General features: G+C 43.2%; 1 protein-coding gene across 2 annotated transcripts in view; it reads left to right on the top strand.

Moving 5' to 3' along the window:
- The window catches only part of sdccag8 (SHH signaling and ciliogenesis regulator sdccag8), a 52,704-nt gene that overhangs the window by 9,118 nt on the left and 18,908 nt on the right, over nucleotides 1-24,678 (top strand). For both annotated transcript variants that reach the window (XM_026190099.2, XM_080287710.1), the window contains exon 14: nucleotides 20,143-20,270. In XM_026190099.2, coding sequence (XP_026045884.2) covers nucleotides 20,143-20,270 — 128 coding nt within the window. The remainder of the gene's footprint in view (nucleotides 1-20,142; nucleotides 20,271-24,678) is intronic.

Below are 24,678 nucleotides of genomic sequence, written 5' to 3'. Positions count from 1 at the left end.
TTATGATTTCATCCCACCTATTTGGGCATAGATTCATATTTACTTCCACCTGCTCTTTTGTCCTTATCTGGCCTTTCTGTCTCCTCTTTAATTGAAACTAATCTCCCCTGTAACGTTATCCTATCGCCGTCCTCCCTTTGACGTTATTCTTTCTTTCCTTTCTTACTACGGTCTTGTCTTTTTCTTCCCTCTGTCCCTCCTCTGGCTGCTTTTTCCTTCCACACCATTCACCGCCAAGGCCACGCCAGCCAATGCCAGCCGCTCAGGGCACTCTCTCACCCCCGCTGCCCAAAGCCGAGGTGTTTGAGATGGGCACAGATGTGGTGGCGGTGTCCCGTGGTGCTGGAGGCTGCGGGATGCAAGTTTGTGCAATCTAAGTGTGTATATGTGTGTCTGGTTTAAGTGTGTGTGTCCACTGCTGCTTCTGGCTCTGATCTGTGTTTAAGTGTGTTTGTCTGTCAGCTGGCCAGCATTTACACACTGGTTTCATGACTGGCTGCTGTGTGTTTTTTGTTTTTTTTAAAAAGATGATGTAATGAGCGTGTGTGCGTGCGTGCACACGTGTGTGCATTTTGCAGCCAGCTGTGGAGAATGACATGCATATTAATGTGGCTACATGATGACTTTGACCTGTACTAGAGGAGCTACTGGACGAAACCATTTTACTGCCATGTGTGCGCCTGTATGTGCATGAGAGAGTTTATAGTTTTATCTGTCCTCAGTTGCATACTAGATGTTTGACAGCTGTTGACTTGGCTAAGCATGTAGCCATTCAGATTCAATTTTGGTCATTAGCAGTGAAAACCACTTCTGATAGAGATTTAATATGGCTGCTTCTTTTTTTTAGATGAGAAGAAGTCTTAAGTCTTTGCACACAGTAACACCTTTAGTCACATTTAAAGGCAAAAGAGTATAAGAGTATAAAAATGATTAATACCCATAACCGCCCCTGGTTTTAAGCTTGGATGGTTCCATAATAGTGCGGTGGTTTGCACATTTTTCTGACAGCTGAAAGATTCCTGGTTTGACGCTGAAAGGAGACACAATGAAACCTGTGGAGCTACCTGCTATGACGACTCTCCCGTGAATAAGGCAGCAGCTGAAAGTTGCTTTTTATAGCAGCTGGCTGACAGTTGATTTCCACTTCTGCTGTAAATCTTTGTTGATTCTACAATGTAACCAATGCAAGTGGCCTTCTGCAATGTGTTTATTATCTTGTGGTTGTGGCTCAGTGTTTTAAATGCAGTGCTACCCAAAAATCCTGGGAGATTTTCCCCCTTTTTTGTACATTCCCACTCCCAATAGTTTGGCAGTCTCCCCTCAAGAATTTGACCACATCTGTAAGTACTAATATTAAGGCTATGATTGTAATTTCTCATGTTTAGATGATAATTCTTATTCTTTCTCTGATTCATTCAGAAACTGCAGTGAAAAATAGCTAGAAACACACACAGGAGGAACACACCTAATAGGCCAATCACAATAGCTGCAGGCTGGGTCGATGTGACGTCTAGTTATAGTTCCACGGAGGTGCATGTCAGGTTAAGGCGTAGTTTAAATGGTAGTTTTTCAGATGTTTCTGCAGTTACAGTTTCCTAACACAGAGGTATCAATCCACCACGAGTTGTTGTGCTGTTACAGTAAATGTTGAACACCGTTTGACTGTACAGACTAAAGGTTTGTCCGTCTGAGATGCACTTTAAAGCAGTTTCAACTCATTACTTTTGATATTTGGTTAATCATTACTCTGAGCTCTGAAGGAAAAAGTCTGCCGAGGACACAGAAAGCTGTCCAGCAGGCCTGTTTCCAAAAAGCAGTTTTCTTAGAAGTGTGCAAAGTCTTAACATCCATACATGGATATGGGATCTCTGTTGATTTAACTGCTTTAGAGAATGGTATATTTCACTCACATCTTAAAGATTCATCAAATTTGTGATGGTAAAAACCAAGTCTTAGCGGTGCAATGGCTCTGCACAAAAATGTATCCATGCAAAGATGGTAGCATACATGCATCGTACACACCTGTTGAAGTTTGGTCAAAGCCTTTGTCCCTCCTCAGCACTGCATTATGTTTGTTTTTTTCTCCCCCCCCCCCCCCCCCTTTTTACTTGTCATGTCCTCATCGCTTTTTTCTTTTGCCATTTCGAAATGAAACAAATAAACCTCAAGCGATTGTGTCTCTCTGCTCTTTCACTAGCTCTGTGTCATTCTCTTTCTGTCCATCTGTGGGCCTTCAGGGGTTATGCAGAGCTACATGTATTTCATTCATAGTCATGCCCTCTGCTGTTGTTCGCTACAGAGCCATCCAAGAGTCTTTGTAGCTTTACTGGGCTGTATTTTTGTTGGTGTGTGTGTGTGTTGTTGGAGAGTAAGAGGAGAGGGTGAGATTCACGGTAGCAAGGCTGGAAGGCATTTATATGGCCAGCCTTCGAAGGCAGCTCTTTGATTTTTCTCTTTGCAACTTGCTCGCTCCTCTCTTTCATTCGGTCCACCTCTCGTGGCGCAAATGATCACAGCTCGCCTTCAAACAGGGGGGACATGAAGCGCAGACAGCTTCTGTTTGATTTCTGATAGCCCTACCTTCCTTCCTGATAAACACATACATATAATATGGACACACACACTCACACACATATTTGTTTGTACAACGGCATCTTTGCAAACGTGCACGCCGATATTCACATCAGTCTAACCCACATGCCTGTACACAAAGACGCAAACACACGCGCTCACACACAGATGCAAGCACGCATCCGGGGGTCCCATGGCGGCTGGTGCGCTGCGCTGTGCTCCAGGATTGGATCATCAGCCAGCTGTGAGTTGGACAGCCCAGGATCTGTCCTAATCCCCGCCACTCTGTTCACATCGCCTCACATGCGCACACACACTCTCCAGTCCCGGCCCCAACCCAGCAGAGGGCTTTACTAAGTTTGTTTTGTTTGTTTGCTCCCGCCTTTCTTCACTTTCTTTCTTTTCTTCTTTCCATGTCTCCATCCGGCCTCATCTCTCCCCGTGTTGTGATCACACATCCCAAAGGCCATAGTGAAAACTGCCCAGCATAACTTCTCTTTCAACACATGCCAGATAGGACTGAGATGTGTGTTTGCATGCGTTAGTGTATCCATGGTTAGTTGAGACCTGTGGGCCTGCATTGTGTTTGAGCCGAGATGAATGTCTGAGGCTCCAGATCTTCCACCGGTTTTGTTATCCCCATGAAATCAAGCATCCATGTTCATTAGGGTGCTTGCTTAGAGATGTAGATGGACCTGGAGCTTCAAACTGCTTCTGTGAATAAGTTTACTTGCGCTCAGTTTTTCCACCTAAAACTTCTGTGTGGAGTCTTCAGCCAGGAAATATCTGAACATGCTGGTCCATATAATCTGTGCCTGTATGTGACAAACACCTGAAGAACGAGTCTTCAGTTGAAATTGTCCTGGCAGCAAATTTGCCGAGGAGGCTGAATAAACCTCTTATGAGAAAATCTGCAGTGATGATTATCTGTGAATATCTGGTTAAAAATCCTATCAGCAAATGTTCATCTTTATGCATTTGGGGTCACAGTTTCCAAAGGTTGATACTGGATAATGCAGAGCGGGCTGTGAGATGGGGAAGGTCTTTTGGGTTTGGATCAGCGTGTCCTGATCTGTTCTTTGGCAGTTGTGCTAAGTGCACCCACTGCAGCAGTATTGCATGCTAACAGTCCTATTTGAAAGAGTCAAATGTTTATGACCCAGGAGGCCACAGTTTGCCTTCCATTAGGACCTTTGTGCTTGGCGCTATGTCTTGTCTTCTCTTCAGTGTGTGAATGTCTGTGTGAATGGGTGGATGACTGGATATGTAAAGCGCTTTGGGGTCTTTAGGGACTAGTAAAGCGCTATATAAATACAGGCCATTTACCATTTTTACCATTCTCTTAAACTTGCTCCTTCATTTGCTTGTGAGGTTTAGGCCCTTAAAAAGTATTAGATTAGGATTAGCTAGAAATATTGGTTTGGGTTAAAACATCCCTCTTCAAAATGATGATAAAATGACGCTTATCCCACAAGTCAAGGGATAAGCATGCAGGTGGAATTGAGAGCTAAGTTTTGTACAGTTAGGTCCATATATATTGGGACACAGTTTAGTTTGGTTTTATTTGTTTGATAAAACATATTACAATTATAGTTATATAATGTACATGGATATAATGTGTAGACTCTAAGCTTTCATTTGAGGGTGTCCACATTCAAATTGGATGGAGGGTTTAGGAGTTTCAGCCTCTTAACCTGTGCCACCTTCGTTTTAAAGAGAACAAAAGTAATAGGACAATTGACTCTGTTGTTTCATGGGCACGTGTGGGCAATTCGTTGATTATGTCATTTTAAATTGAGCAGATAAAAAGCCTGGAGTTGATTTCAAGTGTGGTGCTTGCATGTGGAAGAGTTTGCTGTGAACAGACAACGTGCGGTCAAAGAAGCTTCCCATGCAGGTGAACAAGCCATTCTTAAACTGGGAAAACAGGAAAAAAAACACATCAGAGAAATTCCTACAATATTAGGAGTGGCAGAATCTACAGTTTGGTACAGCGGTCCCCAACCCACGGGCCTTGGACCGGTACCAGTCCGTGAGTCGTTTGGTACCGGGCCGCGAGAGTTGAGGCGAAGATGTGAAATGTATGGTTTTCAGGGTTTTTATCGGTTTTCAGTGTTATTTTGTTATCGTTTTTATCATTAACTCGGTGTCCCTGTCCCGTGGCGCAAAAAAGGTTGGGGACCGCTGGTTTAGTACATCCTGAGAAAGAAAGAAAGCACTGGTGAAAACAAAAAGACCTGGGCGTCCATGGATGACAACAGTGGTGGATGATCGCAGAATCATTTCTATGGTGAAGAGAACAACCAAGAACAACCAGCCAAGTGAACAACACTCTCCAGGAAGTAGGCGTATTAAAGTCTACCATAAAGAGAAGACTGCATGAAAGTAAATACAGAGGATTCACTGCAAGGTGCAAGCCACTCATAAGTCTTCGTAATAAAAAAGCTAGATTGGAAAAACATCTAATATAACTGAACACAGTTTTCAGATCAACCTCTACCAGAATAATGACAAGAAAAAACTATGGAGAAGGTGTGGAACAGCTCATGATCGAAAGCATACCACATCATCTGTAACACACGGCGGAGGCAGTGCAATGGGTTTGGTGTGCATGGCTGCCAGTGGCACTGGGACACTAGTGTTTATTGATGCTGTGACACAGCACAGAAGCAGCTGAGTGAATTCGGAGGTGTTCAGAGACATACTGTCTGCTCAAATCCAGGTAAATGCAGTCAAATTGGTTGGATGACGTTTCATAATACAGATGGATGATGACCCAAAACATACAGCCAAAGCAATCCAGGAGTTTATTAAGGCAAGTAAGTGGATTATTCTTGAATGGCCAAGTCAGTCACCTGGGGCCTGTTCTTCGTACCGCGCTAAGTGAGTTAGCTGGATTAGATTGTTGACGATTTCGCGTGATCCTGGATCGTTCGGTTCCCCGAAGCCCATCCGGGACTTGCTGTCATAGCAACAGAGCCGTAAGCGTAAACCTGCTGGGGAGCAGGTTTACTTTATGTAAACAGGATTAGATCGCGGCCACGCAGGTATGTTCGCGTCATTCATACGAAAGCAACAGCGATATTCCACCACTGTTTCACCATAAATAAATAACATCAATGTAACTAAAGATAATGCAGCACTTGATCCTTTTATTGATGTCACACAGATACATACAGGTCATTCCCTAAAAAAGGGAAATGTACTATTAACATTCTATTACATGTATGTGATTATTACAGATGTAATTCATATTTCAGAGTAGTAATTGTAAATTACTTCGTGTAATCAAGATGAGAGACCACGGCTATAAAAGCGAAGGTGGATTTGGGAAGTCTGTCGCAGTCATATCCTGTCCGTTTACGCGAGCAACCCATTGCGGAAGGTGCAAGATTGATAAGGAGAGTCCTCAGAATTCAGCGTATATTGCGGGACAGACAGGATCCTTTAGCTCAGCGCGACAGTGTGCTCATAGAGAGATATCGATTTTCCCGTGAGGGTATTATTCACTTAACCAACTTGTTGACGAGGGGGTGCAGGACCACCACCTGTCTTTTTTTTTGCTCTGCCCTTTTCTTGGTTGCTGTTATGAACAAACAAACAGATTATTCCAGGGTCTCTTTCCAAGAGACGACAAGCAATATAAGTGATAAATATTACCATTCTGTAGAATATTCTTATATTTCACTTTTACTTGTTCCCATGTTCTAGTGGGTCCTGTTGTGGCTCTAATGTGAAAGGGGATATAATATAACATATTATAATATAATATAATGTAATATAATATTGGATAATATGGTGTGATATGATAAATCTACCCTACCGCCTACTGGTGTTGGCCAGAGGGGCCGATGGCGCAATATGGCAGCCTGGCTTCTGTCAGTCTGCCCCAGGGCAGCTGTGGCTACAACCGTAGCTGCCTCCACCAGTGTGTGAATGTGAGAGTGAATGAATAGTGGCATTGTAAAGCGCTTTGGGTGCCTTGAAAAGCGCTATATAAATCCACTCCATTATTATTGTTATTATTGAATTACTTACGAGTTTGATTTGTCAGCAACTTTCTGCCAGCCCTCTCTCCTTGCTTTTGCAGCCTTTGCAGTGTTCCCTTGCGTTTTAATTAAACTCTGAAACTCCTGAAATCCCTCACTCAAGAGTTCTTGCTCTGCTGCCGAAAAATACCGAGCGCGCTCCTTCGACATTTTCGCCGACCAATCAAAGGGTTGCCGATCAATGTTTCTACTATCGATGCGTAGCCCCTGTTGGGCCACCCAGTGATCTCACATTACTTCATCCAGCTATAGTAATCGTCAACAACAGGTGTGTTCGGGGAACCGGAATAGCGAGCTCAGAGTTAGCGCGATGATTTGGTCTTGGATGTTTCATTTGATCTTGGATGTAGTAAGCGACGTACGAAGCACAGGGCCCTGGTCTTAACCCAACTGAGCATGCATTTCATTTGCTGAAGACTAAACTTAGGCCCACAAACAAACAGCAACTGAAAGCTGCTGCAGTAAAGGTCTTTGTGTTCAACCCACTGAATCAAAGCTGAAAGTCAACTGCATCTGAGTTGTTTCATTTAAAAAAATTTGTGGTAATGTACAGAACCAAAATTAGGAAAAAGGTTGTCTCTGTTCTGATTAGAGATGGACCGATCCGATATTACGTATCGGTATCGGTCCGATACTGACCTAAATTACTGGATTGGATATCGGAGAGAAATAAAAAATTTAATCCGATCCATTAAATATCACAAAAGCAGCTCACAAAACTTGCGACATGGCATAACTCGGCTCTTAACTGTAGCACGTCGGAGCAGTATGCGTCACACGATAGAGCGGCTGTGGCGTGTGTTGTGGAAGTTTTCCATTAAATAAAGCCTGCAGACGAGCGGTGAGCGGTAGCTAACATTCTTTAATCCAAACACACAAAGAACAGAAAACCAAGTTGGTGGAGAGCCTGCATGACCACGGGGAGACAGTCAGCAGAGTCTCCCTGAGCCTAGCATGGCTCTCAGTTAAATATCAAAAGGCAGTGCACAGCTGTTTCACACATTAAGGTTCACACTCCCTTGCTACCTCCCAGAGTTCTGGAAGAGACAAAAGACTCTTCTTGTGGAGTGGTCTGCTTCCCCCAACTTCCTTACTACCCCTCCACCATTTGTCTTAATGAATGAGTGTGGAACATGTTTAAATCCAGTGGCACCAAGGCATTGTACAATAAAATAATGTGATTAATACATAAATAAAACAAATTCCTATAACATTGCAAGACCTGTCAGCTGTCTGGTTGAGCATTTGGAGCCTTGCTACCAAACCGGCATTTTATCTCCGAGGAAGTTATCCCAGAGAGAAGTAAAGCAAGTGTGTAAGTTCATCTCTGAATGTTTGTAAAGCATTCCAGCTTTATGCTTAACACCCGATATATGGAGCGACTGCCTCTTCTCTCCCCCTCCCTCTCCTGCTGCTACTTAAATCATGAAACTGATTAATGATCAGCTGATCGGCTTTTCTGTCGCGAGTCCATCTCTCTTGTTTGTTTATCGCCCACTTCGCGCCAGAAAGAGGAAACCAGCGGCTGAACAACAGCTTGATAATCTGTTGTTAGAATTTATTTAATATTACTTTCTACACCAGAATCCTTTTCTACGCAGCTGACGGCTGGTAACTGTGCAGGGGCGGATCTAGCAAAGTTTAGCCAGGGGGGCCATAGGGCATGAACAGGGAAAAGGGGGCACAAAGACATACTTTTCTTTCTTATTCTCATTTAAAATATCTAGCTTTTAATAAACAATTATCTGCATCTTACACCCAAAGTTTTAATCTGATGTAAAATGCATAGAAGTTCATTACTGTATATAGTAACTATTAAGTCTAATACACCCTAGTAAGCTAGTTTTTCTGTGAGTTTGCAACCTTATTAGTTAGGTTGCTTACTCTTTAAAATACCAGAATAGGGAGGATGGAGTAGGTTTACGTTTATTAGATTGATCAGTATTGCTGAACTATGAAATATTTTGGGTGCACTGTATTTTTTTGCATACAAGTATAACAGAATAGCTTTAGTGTTAGTTTGTTTTTAAACTTGAGTATGAACTTATACAAAATGCAGCAAGATATTACAAAAACAGTTTTATTGATCAAAAAACACACTATATCAGATTCATATCGGTATCGGCCGATATCCAAATTTATGATATCGGTATCGGTATCGGACATAAAAAAAGTGGTATCGTGCCATCTCTAGTCCAGATATTTATGAACCTAACTATGTAAGCCATGAGGCTGAAGCTTCTGTTGGCACTTTACACAAAGCCTTAGGTTTGGAAATAATCTTATTAAGAGGCCTTGGAAAAACACTTCCATTAGTGGGGGCTATACAGAGGTGCATATTCACTGATGTATTCAGAGCATATCCAACAGCGAGGTGAAGACACCATTGTTGATCTGCCATGTATTCTTGCTTTAACCAACAAATAGTTGCAGTAAATAGAAAAGATTTGGTAGACTTTGTACTGCATGAACTAACATCTTTCCTGCCTTTTGGCATCACTTTATATTTTCACAAATAGAAAGAAAAGTGAAAGGGCTGATTAATATTTTCTGATTGTGTAGTTGTTTATTGAAGTCTTTCTTGTGTTTCTTGTAGCTATGTTATGCATGCCATCACTGCATTGCTTTCTGCAGAAAACTTATATATATTTGGTACTAGACCAGGTCTGGTTAGGGCATAAGAGATGATGTATTAGAGATGCAAAAATGTGAGACATTTAAGGCACTTGTGAAATGATGGAATGCACCAAATTGGTAGTGTGGGAAATACAAAAGCAACCATATAGGCCAGGCAAGGAGAGAAGCATACATTGTGTATTTTAAGGCCACAGTCTCCTTTCTGTGACCCTGAAATCAGAAGATGGGTGCAAAGAGACACAGAGCGAGAGGGTTAGGCAGACAAAACTCTGGACCAACCGCTGTGACTCTTATACATGAAGTTCCCCAAACTCTATTAAACACGTCACGCTGCTGCGTTCCCTCTGTACCTCTACGTCGTTCTATTTTTTTCTCCCCTCTGTTGTACATCGTGATAGCAAGGTCTGGAAAGGCGGTGAACAGAACTGTGTGTGTGTGTGTGCGAGGGCGGAGAAGTGTAAATGAGGAAGGTGAGGCAGCAGATGCCGCGTCCCGCCAGAGGCTCGCTTTGAGCAGCGAGTGAAATCTGGGCGCGACAAAACTGCTGCAAACCAACTCGGCGGGAGGCCCTTGTCCAATCACGGCCCGGAATAAAAGGGCCGGGGCGCCACGCGGGCTGCAGTCGCTCAGGAGAGGCGGGGGCCATAATGAACCTTCAAGCGCTGCCAGCGAGCACACACACACACACACACACACACACACCACTTGAGCACAGCATCACTCTTTCTACCTGGCATTAAGAGTGTCTAACCACTGTCACCACGAACATGAATGCACTCTGCCTCTAAGGCAACTGTTTGCATGTATTCTTGTGTGTGCGCACATGCTTGGAGTATTCTTGTTTCGTGAACTGTATTGACTTGTTTGCGAGCGTGCAATTAGACGAGCGTGCGTGCACCTCTGTGTGTGAATGTTATGTGTTGATACCTTTGGGCTACACCTGTGTCTGTGAAGTTTGATGTGTGTGTCTCTGTGTGACAGCAGCAGTGCAGTGCCAGGTATGAGACTCGCTGTGTGTTTCTGTGTGTGTGTGTTTGTGTGTGTGTGTGTGTGCTTGTCTGGTCGGCGGCCATGTTGTTGGGTAGCAGATGGCACCATGGTTGGCAGGGGAGGGGCTGCTTAGCACAACTAATCAGACAGTTACGGATAGGGCAGCTGGGAGGGCCGTCGGCCAGCCGTGTGTGCGTGTGTGTGTTTGTGTGTGTACCACAGAGTGCCATGATGTTGACAGTGGTGGGCCCGTTGGCCCGGTGACGAGACCTTGCCGTGTTCTTCTCTCCTCGCTGTCGGAGTGCCCTCTCTGCCATCGTGCCTCCTCGCCTCTCTCTCTTGCACTCTTCCTGCCTCTCTCGCTCAATCTGTTGAGACCTACTTGTTTGTGTCTTCGTTTTAGCTTTTTTAACTGTCTCCTTTGATCTTCCTGTCACTGCTGTATTTCTTTGGTTAACTGTTCAAAGGTTATGTTAATTTGCCATGAAACAGTTATTAAAATACTAGCAAATTTATACTGAAACCATTTTTGTACAGTTTTAATGGAATTGGCACTATACGTATAAAAATGTGACCCCTTGAGCAGGAACATGTCTGTTATGTTGATGTTTATTGACTTCGTGAAGTAGGTCAGTGTCTGAATGCCTTTTGAAATCATGCATAAAGTCACTAACATATTTCGTTTTCACCCGTGATCTTAATAAATGTATCTTCCTTCTATATTGGTGGTTCTTATGCTCTGCTTATGAGTCTTTTCCCTTTATTCTACCTGAGTGTGGATAACATTAAAGGAAATTTACCAGACTTGAGGCATCTGACTATCAGGTAATAGATCTAAGATGGTTATTAGAACAGCATTACTACTGCATTAGTACATATGACTTTATGGCTTTGGCCTTACCAGGTACTCCCTGATCTCTTAAACATGTGTTTCATGTGCTGCGATTGTATTCTGCAGTGATTTTATACGATTAAATACTATTATTTTCATCATGCATGTAGGTTTAAAACAGTTTTCCAGTTAGGTGCAAGTGTGGATAGTTTATGTGGGGAAACACAGTAGTTTGAGCATTACAGAATTGCAATACAGAGAGAACTCATTCTTGTTAGGTTCTCAGCCAGTGCACACATTTCTCACTAGTATTCACAACCTAAGTATTATATATAAACATGTTATATGTTATGGCTGATAACTGATAATGTGCAGCCATGGTATACTGTCCTTCTCACTCTTAACTCAGGAGCTTATTTATGTCTTTCGCAGTTAAAATGTAGATGCTATAAATTTACCAGAGAATATTCACACTCATTACTGTAAGTATGAAGATTGTTAAGCAGGACTGTAATCTATCCATCCGGCGAGGCTGAGAATGGATAGAAAAGACAGATCGCTGACTGTGAGACCTCAGGCAAGATGGAGGCAAATCTGTCGGCTACAACTGTTGCCACCCCAGCCAAGTGTGCCCTGGGACACTGGCCTACATACACACACTACTGCTAGAGGACAAAACGAAAGGGAGTACCAGCCCCCTGCCATCCATCCACCATCCACCCTTCACCTCATTCTGTACTCATCTTTTGCATATCTTTCTAAATAGGTATGGTGAGAAGGGTTTACCAGTAGCTCTATACGTTTTAGAGGATTGTGCTGAAGATCCAGTGCAGGTCGATTTTGAAATCTGTGTTTAAAAGTGTGTGTTGTTTTCGTGTGACCGTGTCATCTGTTCAACTTTTGTGCCTTTGCACACCCCTGCTGTGAGGGTGGCAGGATCAGTGGCGCTACCCAGTGCCCACTACCCAGTAGGCCCAGCTTTCATCCAACATGACAGAACCTCTCTCTGCCCCCCCCCCCCCCCCCATTTCTCTTTTACCTCTCTCATTCTCTTTTACCTGATTGATCTATCCTTTTGTCGTTTCATCCTCTTTTTTTCCTGCATAGCTGCTTTTTGTTCAGTTTTTTTCCCCTTCTTTTGCCTTCGTTCCATCAGCTTCTCTCTGTTACCCTGGGTGGACACAGCAGTGCCAACCGGTGCCACATAGGTAGTGGGCCAGTGCTGCCCTCAGCAGATTGTACTGGGAGTTGATCACAAAGAGCAGTAAGGAACAGAAGGATGAAAGATAAGATTGGAGCAAGGTAGCAGCTAAGTGGAGATGGAAGATACAGCAGGACAAATACTGAAAGGGGAGAGTGTCAAAGAGTTCAGACGGCATAGGAAAGTAATAATAATTATATACTGGGAGAAGACAGAAGGATCTACTCCTGCAAGCTAGATCTGAGAGATCAAATCAGGCAAAGCTGATAAAACCCCAAAACAAAATAAGAAATGTGATCAGTGTGGCTATAAGCACTAATAGGAGAAGCCCATGAAGGAGTGCTGTCCACTTTGGTGTCTATACATGACACCAGCAGCAGAACTAGCAGAAAAAACATGAAGAAGGACGATTTCTCCCCTTCCTGAGGTAATATAAAAAATTGCATTATTTGACCACTTTGGCCATTTTAATGAGTGAAAAAGCTTTTTGCTATTGGTACTTACAGCCATACTTTTAACATGATCCAATCAACTCTCCATGGTGACAACTCTGTAACTGCTAGGCCTCTTCATTGGCACTTGCAGCTACATTTCAAGTGAATTAATATAATTTCCCTGCAGTGTATGTTGATGTGCTGCTCGTTCCAAACAAAATGTCGTGCGAGCCAGGTTAAAGACGCCTTGACCTGATCCTGACAAACAAAGTGATCTAATTGAGACCATAGACTGTGACATCACGCATAGTTTTCTGATTTCTGTATTCTGAAGCCTCAAGATTTGCTGTCTTTGGCAGCACATTATTTATTTAATTAGTTTTATTTTATTTTATTTATTTTTTTTTTTTTACCATAAAACCATATCTGGACAAATTGGAAGCTTGTTTTGCAAGCTGTATTAATAAACTGAACAGGTGCAATGTACCGACAAACATCTGCTAATTAGTACTAAGTACGTAATGACTAATGATAAGGTACTAATAATTTTCACTCACCAAAGCACAACTTCTTGGATAGTCTGTACACAGCAAGCTGTATTATTTGTCAGATAATTGCATTAAGGATTGCATCAGCAGCAATCAGTGATACCAGTTAGCAGAGGTGAAGCCTAGCAAATCCTGCCCGGCTACAGCTCCCTGTGCCGGGACAGTTAATCAATGCAACCACTCCAGATGCAAAATGTATGAAAATTTAAACTTGTAAAGTCGTTCTGAATAATTCAAAAAGGAAAAAAAAAATAACTGTAAAGTATTTTAAGAAGAGGGGGCTCTGGGAATTTGTTCGACTTTCTTAGGCAGCCTCAAGTGGCCACCAGGGGAACTGCAGTTTCTGGCAACTCTAGTGGTTGCTACTTGGTAAAGACACATCTGATTATAAAGCCCAGGGGAGAGGAGAGACGTTGTCAGAGACACGAGGTATGAAAGTAAGGAGATGATTGAATTCACTGACGATGATTTGGGTGCATAAGGAGAGAAAGGTGGTGCATAGTCCTTTGAGCCTGTTACCTCCAAGCACACGACCCACTGTGAAGGCTGGTGGGTGTTTTAAATAACATCATGCATGTCTCCAGTAAGAAGTGAATTCCGTCACAGGTAGACGGTGCTCACGCCAGCAGAGATAAATTTGCTGTAGTACACAAGATTTGGACTTATAGTATAAGTACCTGTCTCACTCTTTCCTCTCTCTTTTCTCTCTCTCTTTTTTTTGTTGCATTGCATGTAAGTTAAGCATTTAACAGTAAGACAGTTGTAATCACAGATTTCTTTCTGTTTATTTGGGTAATTAACCAGAACCTTTTCTTATTATATTTGTCCCATAAAATTCACACAACAGGTATTAGACATACACTTTAAAAGATGCCTAATGAGAGGTAGCCTGGTTGAAATAATTAATTTTAAGCAGTCGTTTACCTTTTCTGCTAAAATAGATTTGACCTCGAGCACTGCCACATATGCTACCCACAACTATTTCTGCGGGGCACAGATTTGACACTGACGTTAGGTCTTTGGTTTCTGGATTGGGTCAATATGAGAGCATATTGTACGTATGCTGTGTGTTTATTTTTAAAAATCACAGATGCCTGCGCTGCCAGGCCGCTTTTCTTGTGTTAAGACCATCAGTCATCTGTGCCAATTAAGATTTTTAAACTTCTCTCGCTCTGTTTTGTGAGCAGATAGATGATGACAGAGGCCAATCAGCCACTAATTGCTTCAATCTAGAGCTGGGTTTTTTCTCTGAGGGAATGTGTGCTGTAACAGCAAATGTTTGTTTCTGCAGGGTCGTGTCTATTTGTAGCCGTCTGTGTGTATATGCATACATTTATTCATATGCATGGGAGATTAAACAGCTTTTCAGATGAGCGAAATTGCACACTTTTTTTTGTGCATACTTTTGCATATGTGTGTTACGGTTTGGGAGGCGAGGGGGTATATAAATTTTTTATTTATTTTTTTTTGCGCTACTTTTAACAGTTGCAGCTTTCTGCTTTTCGGGCACGATTTGCTAACCACTGACCTTGGTGTCGGCGGGGGGGCTTTAGTGTTCCTTGAAGAAGAAAAGAGGCTTGGGCCGCCCGCTGTAAACAAAGTTGACTTGCCGACAGATGGATTGAATGACAGAGAGGCTAACTGAGCCAGGAATGGGCCTGGCAGCATCGCACCGAGCGGAGAGAGAGGGAGTGAGGGAGAGAGAAAGAGAAAAAGAGAGAGATAAAGGGGGGGGGGAGAGAGAGAGAGGGGAGAAGAGAGAAGAGGTGGCCAACAGGAGAGGAGGTGTGAACAGGTGCAGGGCCGCTGAAGGAAGAACCAGCAGATGGAGAGAGACACAGCCAGTTTAGTTACAGGAAAAAAAGGGTGGGAGGGAAAAGAGGAAGGAGGAGGGAGAGATGGGAACGGGAGAAAAAAAAGGATCGGAGCAGAGATGAGAATGCTCTGGACAGATAGATGGACGGATATCTATATATATGTATGTGTATGTACATGTATGTGTATGTATGTGTATGTACATGTATGTGTATGTACGTGTATGTACATGTATGTGTATGTACATGTATGTGTATGTACATGTATGTGTATGTACATGTATGTGTATGTACGTGTATGTGTATGTACATGTATGTGTATATATATATATATAAATAAATAAGGCTGGGTGCAGAGTAAAGAAGCAGTGAGGCTGCATCAGGCCGCCTCTGTGTTGGATGTGCTTGCTTCACGGAGTCGGACAGCAAGATGAAGGGAGGGGTGCCGCAAGGAAAAATGTGGGAGCAGAGTGATTGACTTGCATCACCCAGAGGTTTAATAAAAATGTGCTAAAACACATTGAGGTGCGTGTGACAGGAAATCGTGTGACACTCTGCGTGGTCTGCCACACGGAACAATTCAGATGTTTATTGTGTGCGACATCACCGATACGCAGCGCTGCAAATGTTCAATATGTCACATTATTTTCTCTGTATCGCGCTCATCAATTGTTGGCAGTTACCAGTTAGACGGGCCTACACGAGGCCGCTCGCTCACCGTCTCTCTGTCGCACACATAAACATCGCACTCGCACATAAGCAGAAATCATCTTTGTAGTCTTGCGTATCAAACTGTTGAATATTAATATAGTCTGATTGATGCAGTCTATCATAAATAACCGTGTATCTACTGGAATTCCTCCACCAGAGTGAATCATCACGAGTGTCACCGTTTTGAGCAGTTGGAGAGCAAATAATTAACAGTTGTCATTTTATAGTATACTATGAGTTTATTTCAGTAAAATCTTACTGACTCGATAAATGGGGTGGAAATTAACTGTGGGTTTTTTATAGCTATGTTCATATAAGAGGCAAAATAAAGGGAAAAACCTGACCTAGATCTGGTATGCTGTGTTTTGCTAGGGTGATTTGACTTCATTTGTGGCCTTAAAATGAAAGAAACTATCTCCTAAATGTAACATTTCTATTCTGGTGAGGGAGGTCTCTTCAAAGATGGCAGTGCTCCCTATCCAAGGGTCACTGTACAGGCTGTAAATTAGAAAAAAAGGTGTTAGGACCACCTCAGTTAAGCCTTTTGAGGACCTGTGAGAGATTGCATCATAAAGAGATGATAATTGGAGGGACCCAGAAGAGTTAAAGAGACTCGATGAATCAGTGGCAGGGTGTGCCAACATTTTCCTTTAATTAATGTTATAGGTGCTTAAAAATCCAATTCAGAAATCAGTGTGTTTTATTGTTTATTCTATAATGACATCCTAGTTACATGTGAATTACGTAAATCTGTAATTCTTCAATTAAAATGTTACATTGAACCGCTAATTCCATAATTGATAGCATCTTCTGGTTCTGGGCTCTCGTAGGTATTTTACCTGCGCAGTAGAAATGCTATTATTTGTCTTTGTCTTGATTCTTCAACTCTTTGCAGAGATCATCAGTACCTGCAACATTCAGTCCTTTTTGTTGCAAACAAAGCCTGCGTCTTCACATGTTTTTTGCTATAGGCTCAGTTCGCAGTCTGTTCACCTGTATGTTAATTTCACACCTGTTATTTTGCACCACATAACTATTGCAGAGCATAAATCTGAATATTCATTCATTTGAGGAATTGTTCTTTTTAGCTTATCGCTTGTTTTTATGTAGATAATTAATATACGATACACGTCAATATTTTACACTTTCTTTACGTCGCAGTGCGTTGAATAAGTTGCTCCAGTTTTTCCTTCATCAATCTTGTGACTGCTTTTTAAGGATTTGAAATTACAGCAAAATATAAACTAAATGATTGTTTTCCCCATTATCTCCGTGTGTGTGTGTGTGTGTGTGTGTGTGTGTGTGTTCGTATTTTTATGCTTTAAATATGCATGTATATGTATGTGAGTTATATAGTGGAGAGTTGATTCTGTTTTTACTTTAGTCAGAACAGCGGTCAGTTGTGTCTGGCGTTGGCGAATGTCTCCAATTCCTCCAAGTCCACCGTCTGACTCCAATTTGTGCTCGTTCTGTGATAAACCACGGCATTTGGTGGTTCTGGCGTGGGATGCCGGCTGCACCATGGGGTGCTGCAAACTCCGCGCTTGGTCAGGCCCTGGCACCCCACATCTAATGGGCAACAGCTTGAATAGTGCCCACTTAAGCAGGCAGTGTGGACTGGGCTCCCTCTTCTTCCTCACCACTCCAGCCAGCTAGTCAGCCAGCCACCGCCTCTGCCACCTCCCACTTACCCAGCAGCCACTGTACCTGGACGCAGCCCCAGAGCCATTCCAGCCTACCTTAGGCCCCTGGCCCATGCAGCTCTCGCCATACTTATCAAGCTGTCCTACTGTGCATCAGGCCAGGCATATACAAACAGGCCCAGCTATCTGCTAACTGAACAGTCAGTCTATTGCCTCCTAGGCCCAAACAAGAGTTCCTGCCACAGGCAGCATCCCAGAGCCCATTCACCAATTAACTGGAAGGCAGATTAATGCCCAAGGAGAATTCTACAGCTCCAGCCCCACATATTCAGCCTCTGCTCTACCCGTCACTCCTTATGCTTGCTCCAGGGCTTGGCTTTTCGCTGATACCTCGCCTTCGCTTTCTCTTTTTTATGCTTTAATTTGATAGTGCTCAACAGCAGCCATTTTGTGACAGCATTTTGCAAGTAAACATGTTGCACTGGATTAGAGGTACAAAATGGCGCAGGGGAGAAACAACCGCAAAAGTTTGATCTGGCAGCTCCAGTTTGATCTTTGGTGAGGCATTCAGGCTCTTGTCACAGAGATACAAGTGCTCGCACCCAACTTATCGAACCGAAACCTAAACTCAGCGCACTTCTTTGGGGTTTCTTCACCCAGGAACGAAAGTTTCCAGTCCGTTTGTTCAATTCTCTGTCCTTAACTAGGTCGTACTTCTGAGGTTTGGTTCTGTAAATCAGCACGACCAAGCAGATGCCAAATGTGAAGCTCTCTGTCTTTTGATTTCCTCTCCTCAGTTTTTATCACCCTCCTCTTCCTCACCACCACTCTATTGCTGACTGCTGGAACTTTCTGGCGATCTGTCTGATGCTAATTGGTGGGTAAACAGGTCTGGTGTGAGCCCCCTCCACCACCACCCCCCATCCCAATCGCACACAAACGCACACTCATAGAAATACACAAATACACACGGCCCCCTGGAACCTCTTGCAGGACCAAATGGCTGGCAACGCCTGCCCGCCATCTCCCGCTGAGCCCTGGTGTGCGCTTTGGTGGCTCAGGCTGCTGTTCAAGCCCAGCGGGGGTTCATTCACTCACACACACACTCATACGCGTACAGACACACACAGTCTCCTTGTGTCCCCTGCACACCCGCCACCCGCTTTCACACCCCAGACAGCAGGACAGCAGGAGAACACACACACACACGAAGGAACAGACAGACGCGGTCACTTTAGAGATGCAGGCCAAGCGCTGTAGGGGAGAAAAGTTTTCACTTAAACTGGAGAATTCTCTCTTCATTAGCGCCTTTGGACTTCAGGAAGAGTTCTGTTTATTTGTTCGTTTTTTTCCGCTCTTTGTAGTTTTTCTTTTCTTTCCTTCTTTGTCTGTCTCTCTGTTGTTTGGGTACGTTTGGACTTAGTTGAGATAGAAAGTTTGGTTCAGACAGGAACAAAATGTGCCGCTGTTCAAAGCCAGAAGCACCTCAGCTTGAATCGTACCTGTTCTATTCTATTCTGATACTGACACAAATCTGAATGCAGTTTAAAGTTATTTGACTCCTTCACGTACTTACAGAGATGACAGATCAGCTGACTCACTGTTGTGTGTCCTCAGCATTAGTGTAGCATATATCACAGTGATTTACCTTGTATCAAAATGCGCGGGATGGCAGTTTATTCGAGTGTTGTGTGAATGAGACAGCTGCTGTATCACTCAGGGGTCTCTAAGCTGACAGTGGCCTGACACATTTACCCTTCGACCCCCTCCAAGTCTTTTCTGTCATCGTCCTTTCTGCCCTTCCTTTCTTTCTCATGTTGTACAGTATGTGCTCTCCTCCTGCTCCCTCTCTCACCTTGGTTTTAGCAAAAAGCCTGTCTGACATCATTCACACACACACACAGACGCATAACGTTTTCTTTTTATAGAAACGGCTGCAGATACGACCTGGTGGATTCTTGTCAGGTTGCTGGGATTCACTTGATAAATGACGCCGATTACATCGTAAGCCTTTGTGCATTTGTTACTGGACGCGTGGGAAGTCTGAAACATCAACAGTAATGAAGATGATCTGACATTTAACTTAACGCCTAGTTTCCACGTCTCAGTTTGAGTGCAGTTATTTAACGTACTCCTTCCAGAGCAGATTGCACGCAAGAAATTTGTTTCTCGGTGTGTCAACAAACTAATCTCCTTAGTAACCAGAAGCCACTTAAATGCACTGATTGACACGTCTGTTAATGCACAGACTTGAACTTGATCTAAGTGTACAAATTGTCGTCTGCATTATGTTGCAGGAGTAAAACATTAGACCCATTATTTCTGCAGTTTTTAGCCACAAAACACAAATTCCTACCTAAAAACAAAGATTGTGCTTGAAATGCTTCAGAGTGAAACCTTTTTCATGCACCATCACCCGCAGAGTGTGATGAGTAAGATGCCACAGAATGTCAGCGAGTGGCTGTGGAGACTTTTCACATTATTTTCCTTTTCACATGCGATGCTGTGCATGTGTACACAGCAGCTATGGAGGAATCAGAACACTGTCATCTAGTCTTTAGGGTTCTACCAATGGGCCGCTGTGCGTGTATTTTTTGCAGTGCACTTTTATATGATGTGCCAGAAACTAGAAAGTGTGTAGAAATAGTGAAAACACATTTTCTTTCACTGATTCTTCTTCTTTTTCTTTAACTTCTTGTTTTTTCTCCTCAGACAGGACAGAGAGGGTGCAGATCGGGCTCACGAAGAGGAAATGGCCTCGGTGACTCTTTCAGCTCGGGAAAGGGAGCGAGAGCTAACTGTGATGCTGCAGCAAGCAGAAGCCGAACACCTGCAGAGAGGTCAGTGCTTCAATCCACAGCAGTGACAACGGGTTTGTCTTCGTGCTTTTGACTTGTGGCGTAGGTCACAATGTCCTCTTTTCACCTCTCTGACTTAGTCAGCCATTTTGGCTCACATCAGGACAGGTCAGTTCTTCAAAAGAAAAAGCCCCTCCTTTCTTCCCCATCGGCATTTTAGTCACCACAGAACCTGTCGTTCAGAGTCATGCTGTCGTAATACTTACAGACTGCACCACAGCTCGATGCCGCAGTTTAAATGGGGCAGGGATAGCTCAGTATGGGGCAGGGATAGCTCAGTAGGTAAAGTGGTCGCCCCATGATCGGAAGGTCGGCGGTTCGAATCCACTTAACGGCTACCCTGAGGTACCCCTGAGCAAGGTACCGTCCCTACACACTGCTCCCCGGGCGCCTGCTTAGTGGGCTGCCCACTGCTTCACTGAGTGAATGGGTCAAATGCAGAGAAAAACAAGTAATTTCCCCATGGGGATCAATAAAGTATCCATTATTATCATTATTATTATTATTATTAAATGCTTTCTGGAAAACTTGGACGAGCAAAGCATGATAAAGCTTCTTAAAGCAATTTATATTGTAACGTAAAAACCATTGAACATTATAAAGCTTACAACAAACTGTTTTACAACAGTTTTTTTTAATGCAATTTGTATTTATAATTTTTAAAACATTTAAAAAAAATATTAGCAGAAGGAATCTTGTAATGTTTCTTATTCTGTTTTATGCTTCAGAGTAGGGAGACCGAAAAGAAAAGACAGTGTCAGGATCTAATGAATCTTTAAATGTTATATGTACAACATGTGAATAAAGAAATCCGAGTTTGTGGATGCTGATAGAGCAGGTTCATCGTTTAAAAAGTTTTCAGCGAAGGCCTGCACACACTTGTTAAAACTGTACATGGCTACGCAGCCGTCTGTTCTCCGATTTGCGTCGCAGCTAGGTTTACTGCAGTACCCCGCAGTACACAGGCACGTCAGTTCTAACACAGAGGAGAGGTCGGTGTACGGTCGAGACAAACAAGACTACAGAACGCAGCAGGACTGAATGGGACAGAGCAATTAGAGTCAAATATCCAGAACAACAAGAGGCAAAACGGCAGAGATGACCAGGGTCAGCTACACATTCACATCCATTGAGCTGGATGATTTTCACTCTCCTCCTCAAGGGCGATTCAGCATGGCGGATCTTTGTTCAAACAAGGTCTTGAACTTGCATCATCCAGTTGAAGGGTGTCTTTCTTCTTTCTGTGCCCCCTCGTCCCCGCCATGACGGCACAGAGAGGAGAGCAATTCATCTGAACTGTACAAAACATGGCTGAAGTGACCTCAGAAGTGCAGAAGAGAGCAGAAAGAGCCAAACAGAAGCCTTAAGAGGAGAATAGAGAGAAGAGGGGCAGAGCAGAGGGAAGGTGATGGGAGCAGAGCAGGGAGACCCAGCTCAGAGCTCCCTGTCTGTCTGCAGAGCAGAGCTGCTGCTGCTAGCACATCTGTTGCACCATCTGGATATTCCCCCCCCCCCATAACCCACCACCCGCCCTCAGCCACTCTCCCTCCCCTCCCTCCCTTCCCCTATCTTTTTATTTACCTGTGGTTCCCTTCAACAACCCGGGAGCCTGCTGGTACGCAGAACAAAGATGGAGGGTATAGAGAGAGGGAGGGGTGGCGGCGGTGTAGGTGGGGGGGTAAACAAAGAGTTTTTTTGCTGGCGCGTGTCGACAGCACACATGTTGTCTAAAGAGAGCTGACATCAGAGCACAGCAGGAAACTGTGGATGGGGAGGGGATAGAGGGGTGGACGTCCTTTAGTAGCTCGCATCACTTCCTCTCCCCGTGCAACTCAACAGACGAGCTGGATAATTAGCTTTCTTGCTCTCCAAATCCCGCCTCTCTGTCCATCCGTTTGTCCTTCCATCCATCCGTTCCCCCCCTCTCTCACTTCTTCTCCGCTCCCTCCCACCTTTTTTTCTTTTTTCTGAATTTTTTTTTCATGTTTCTTTTTTGAGTAAATGTGTACAGAGCAGCCTCTAGATGATATCAGATATTTGTTTCTCTCTGTCCCTCCCTCCCTGCCACGCTTCTTCCCTCCATCCCTCCCTCCCTCATTTTTCCTCTGTTTGTTTCCAGTGCCAGTTCTGCTGTGTTTCTGTGTCCCAGGGTTCTTTTTGGCCTACGCATGGCCAGACGCATTCAAAGCCTGTTCAGCTAATTAGCATTCTTCATACAACTTTTCCAGCACTGACCAAACTTTGTAGAGTGTATGTGTGTGTGCACGGCTGTGAGTTTGTGTAGTTTAGTTTAATAGTTTAATGCTCAGTAGCATCCAATTTCTGCTCGACTTACATTGTCTGTGGTAGTGATTTGAAGAAGGCGGCTGTGGACAGTGGAATAAAATAGGTTAGAGGTTCCTTTGGAGTCACGGTCAATGGATGAGGTGTTCATCATCCTAAGCATTACCCTTTAAATTTCTCCCAATCAAGACTTGTATAACTTTCCGTTTTAATAGCTAATCTGTAGCTCGGAGAGAGCGAAGATGTCTAAAGGGGAGAGTCCAGTTTCTGTCTGCAGAGATCTTTATTTTCTCCACAATATTTGCTGTATGAAAAGGAAAAAAGTCTGAGTTACTTTTCAAAGACTGCGAGTCCTTGGTGTTTTTTGGTTTTTGGTTGACTGTAACAGAATGCCGGAGCAGGTGGATCATTCCCTCAATCCAACCATTGTTATTTTAAAAGAGCAGACATATGCTGGAGAGCTGAACGTGGACCATTTCAAAGGAACGATGAAAGCCCAGTGTTGGATTGTTCAGAAAGAGGCCCCCATGAGCGGATGAGGAGGTGGCAGGAAGGGTGGAAAGGAGAAAGAAAGCGCTTTCAAACAACTATCCGCTCTTTTTCTCCACCTTGTTTTACCCTTCTCACTTTATATTTAAATTCTCTCTTCTGTGCATGGCTGCTTTTTTTTCCTGTACATTTATTTGTGTCGATTGAACAGTTTTTATTTTAATAGGATTGTTGACTAAAGCATTTTTTGCAGATTCAAAGAGACATATGTACCTATATGTGACTTTAGTTTCATTGTTCTGTGCTGTCCATAAGGTAGACGTTATCCTCTGACGTGAGGCCACTTGGGGTTTTTTATGTGCCCACAGAAGTTGTCTTTTAACTAACTTTTCATAACAACATATGTTTCGTTTATTGTATTTTATTTAGTCAGTCGCGGTGTAATTTTTATTCTGCACAGGAACCAAGTAGCACATATAGACACACCATTTAAACATTGATTTTTCTTTCTAAAACATGATGAGATCTCACATGATGACTCCAGTTTACAAGTCACAGTGACCATCCTCTAGTGCAGAGTCCTTTAGTACAGCTCACTTCGAATCTTTTTTTGTTGATATTATTGGCCCTGACTAGGGCTGTGCGATATGAACAAAATCTCATATCCCGATATAAGAATTCTATCGTCCGATAACGATATAAATCACAAAAATGTAACATTAATTCTGTGAATCTCGGGCAGCTCAACTTGCGGGAAGTGTTTCCAGCTGCGCGTCATGTACCTGAAGTCGAGTGTTTTAACCGATGCATGAAACTATACATTTTTAGACATAAGTTGTAAAGGCCGCCGTTTTCTTTGTGAGTATTTATTACGCGGCGTGCTGCGGGGAAAAGCCTGTTCCAACGTTTGAGTCTAAGGGAGTCTAAGGTTTATTTTTTAGCACCTGGCGGCTCTTTTTTAATTCTCATCCGTAAATAATCTGCTCTTTCACGTGATTCAGTTTATTTTGAAAAGTCTCAACAGGATCTTGAGCTTTATTGTGAAAGGTTTACGTGAAACATAAACAAGCGGACACGGGATTGTGTTACCGTCGTTGTTGCTAATGACAACGCATAAAACAGGCGCTTGTCCGTCCGTAGAGAAAGAAGATATAGCCATTAATTAATATAGCCACTACAGTGACCATCAAAAGGATGAAAAAATATTGCTGTAAACAGTTTATTTTGCGACACCACGAAACAAACGATAGCATAAAATGAAACGATAGACGTTTTTATATCGTCATCCGATATATATCGTTATATCGAACAGCCCTGGCCCTGACCCACATTTTTTTTACTTATTTAATTATAATTTTAATCTTCTTTATGTTTTCCTTTGTACTTTTAATGACATGAGCATGCAAAACTGCTAATTAGAATAAAAGGGGCATCTCAGGGTTTTCCAAAATATGGAGGCCTTTTATAGGGTTCTGTAAATGTCTTTCAATAATTTCTCCAGATTGGGAATCAGATCTCTGTCTGTTAATTATATCAATAATATTGAGGCGGGCATGCAGGTGTACTTGAATTTATTCCACTGAAGGATGGATGCTTTACTCTCCTCATGTTCTCCTCA

The sequence above is a fragment of the Astatotilapia calliptera genome, chromosome 13 (assembly GCF_964374335.1).
Source record: "Astatotilapia calliptera chromosome 13, fAstCal68.1, whole genome shotgun sequence".
In the NCBI taxonomy this organism is placed as follows: domain Eukaryota; kingdom Metazoa; phylum Chordata; class Actinopteri; order Cichliformes; family Cichlidae; genus Astatotilapia; species Astatotilapia calliptera.
Note: the sequence above shows the minus strand (reverse complement) of the source record. Positions and strands in the feature narration are given on the sequence as shown.